This window comes from Opisthorchis viverrini (assembly GCF_000715545.1).
Source record: "Opisthorchis viverrini unplaced genomic scaffold opera_v5_359, whole genome shotgun sequence".
In the NCBI taxonomy this organism is placed as follows: Eukaryota; Metazoa; Platyhelminthes; class Trematoda; order Opisthorchiida; family Opisthorchiidae; genus Opisthorchis; species Opisthorchis viverrini.
The window spans coordinates 32,097-34,384 of NW_008752021.1; the positions used below are offsets into that span (position 1 = coordinate 32,097).

At 45.8% G+C, this 2,288-nt stretch overlaps 1 protein-coding gene across 1 annotated transcript in view; it reads left to right on the forward strand.

The window, feature by feature from the left end:
- Positions 1 to 474: 474 nt before the first annotated feature.
- The window catches only part of T265_10401 (hypothetical protein), a gene marked incomplete at both ends in the record, with an annotated part of 9,891 nt that continues 8,077 nt past the window's right edge, over positions 475 to 2,288 (forward strand). Inside the window, 2 exons of the mRNA XM_009176767.1 lie at positions 475 to 696; positions 732 to 974. Of these exons, the coding sequence (XP_009175031.1) occupies positions 499 to 696; positions 732 to 974 (441 nt within the window). The remainder of the gene's footprint in view (positions 697 to 731; positions 975 to 2,288) is intronic.

Sequence of the window (2,288 nt, forward strand, 5' to 3'; positions counted from 1 at the left end):
TCACTAGTTCAAATAAATGCATCCAACTCGCAAAAACGGCCGCAGGCTATCGACACGCCGAAATTGAGTTCGCCGAAACTAACGTGTATCAATATTTGTTTCGGCCAAACTGCGGTTTCAGAGAAAATTGTGGTGTGCTTCTAAGGATTAGCAGCGGGATCGCAAGAGGATTCTCAATATTAGAGGGCGCGTTTTTATTAGAGAGAAATTTTCCTTACTTCAGATACCTCTTGCATGGACTAACCTTACTCCGTCAGTTGACCAAGCTGTATCTATGGTCCAGTTCAGATCACTTTCAGCTGGGTGGAACCAGTTAAGCAAAAAGAATAGAGCTCAACCGGGGGCTTTTGCAAAACGTCAATCCGATACATCAATCCGTTGATGCGTAAATTGGCCAGTTGGGCCAATGGATCTACTAGTTGTTTTAACACACTGCCAGTTGAGCGTTCATTTTGCTTTCAAGGTCTCCCATTTTTGGCGCGTGGTCGTTCCAGCGAAATGTCCGCCTCGTTAGCTCGTCAGTTTTTCCATGTCGAATGTGAAGCTGGAATTAATAAACAGATCAACATGGAGCTGCATGCTAGCTATGTTTACATGGCGATGGCTCACCACTTTTCCAGAGATGATGTTGCGTTGCCAGGATTTCACAAATTCTTCATGAAACAGTCTGACGAAGAGCGAGAACATGCTCAAAAGGTTGGCGCCTGTGACTTCTGTTTCCAATGTTTTAGTTGATGAAATACCAAAACATGAGAGGTGGACGCATCGTCCTTCAAAATATTGCCCCACCGGAGACCACGTCGTGGACCAGCGGCTTGGAAGCTATGGAGGCGGCGCTCGAGCTCGAGAAAAGTGTAAACAAAAGCCTCTTAGAACTACACGCAGTCTCTGGGACGCATGGTGATCCCCAGTTCGCGGACTTTCTTGAGGGTGAGTCCGACTATTTGGAACTGGAGAGCACTCGTGCTCTGTGACTGTTGATAACGGTTGATGAAGTGTTCTACATATCCGTGTGTTTATATATGCCGAACAGAAGAGACAATGCACGAGTCTTCAAGGTTCATGTCGCGTTGACCAATTTTAGACAGTTGCGATGGCGCATGCTTGGATCTTACTAGACAGCACATTGCGTGGAAGCCACCAACTGTGAAACGGGTGTGGGCTCAATAGGATCATGCAGAACTGTAATCTGGCACAGAGATTCAGTAGATTGTGATCATATTTTAGGTGCTCAACCTGACTCTCACCATAGCGATCTGCGGCACGCGTAGCAAACCGCTTCTTCCGCTCCAAAGGAGGTCAAGCTAGAGACCTTAGAGGCAAGTCAGAACATATTGTGACCTACGTAAGACAGGGATAGCAACGGCTTCGGATTTGAGAAAATTCATCCCAAGGATGTAGACATAGAAATGGTGAAGGTGCTTTCTGGTGATGTACCGCAGGATGAGGTTAACGAAGTTCCCAACGAAGTAGCTGAAGAATTAACAGATTTAGAGGGGCCGGTGCAGAACCTGATATGGAAGAAATTTGTCACGATACTAAAGACAGCGAAGGAGTTGCAAATGATAGTTGAACCACTAGATCCGTGTATGGGTCTGCACCTCAAGGTGATTGATGGTATCGATGATGCCGTCCAAACTTGTATAATCCTCCTTACGAACAACAGCAGCTTTTAACGAAAATGTTCCTCCACTAGATAAAGATAGATCAGCGGAGACCACAACAGAAAATGACCCTTTATGGATATAGTGAATAGATACCACAGCTTACCTTCAATGAGCCGGGTCCTCAAATTTCTCGAATATCACATAATAAGAGGTATTCTGTTCGTCACTTCAATTGTGATTCTTTCAAGCGCCCGAGAAAAATTTCCTCGATCTGGAAAACATCTGATGGGAAACATGTGTGGATGAATTTCAGAGTAAAACTACTACGATTTTACTAAATTGTGATGGTTATTTTCGAACGTGTCAAACTGGTTTTAATGTGTCCGTCACGAAGAGACTGGAACTTACCGTGGTGTGGCGGTTTGTATACCTCGGAGATCCATTGAGCTATACTGGGGGGTGTCCGCGCGACACTCACAGTCTCATACCAGGTTGGTCAATGGTTAGAGGTCTGACGAATACAGTCTCCTGGCCTTGCAGGTTGTGGGTTGGAACATCTGTGGCGGCTTGTTCCGCAGAAAAGGTAATGCATCTGCATTTCCCCGCCAAATACCGCTGCCTTGCGGTTAGGCTTTTGACCTAAAGGCTTTGGTTGAGGACCCTAATCATCCTCCTGTCTAG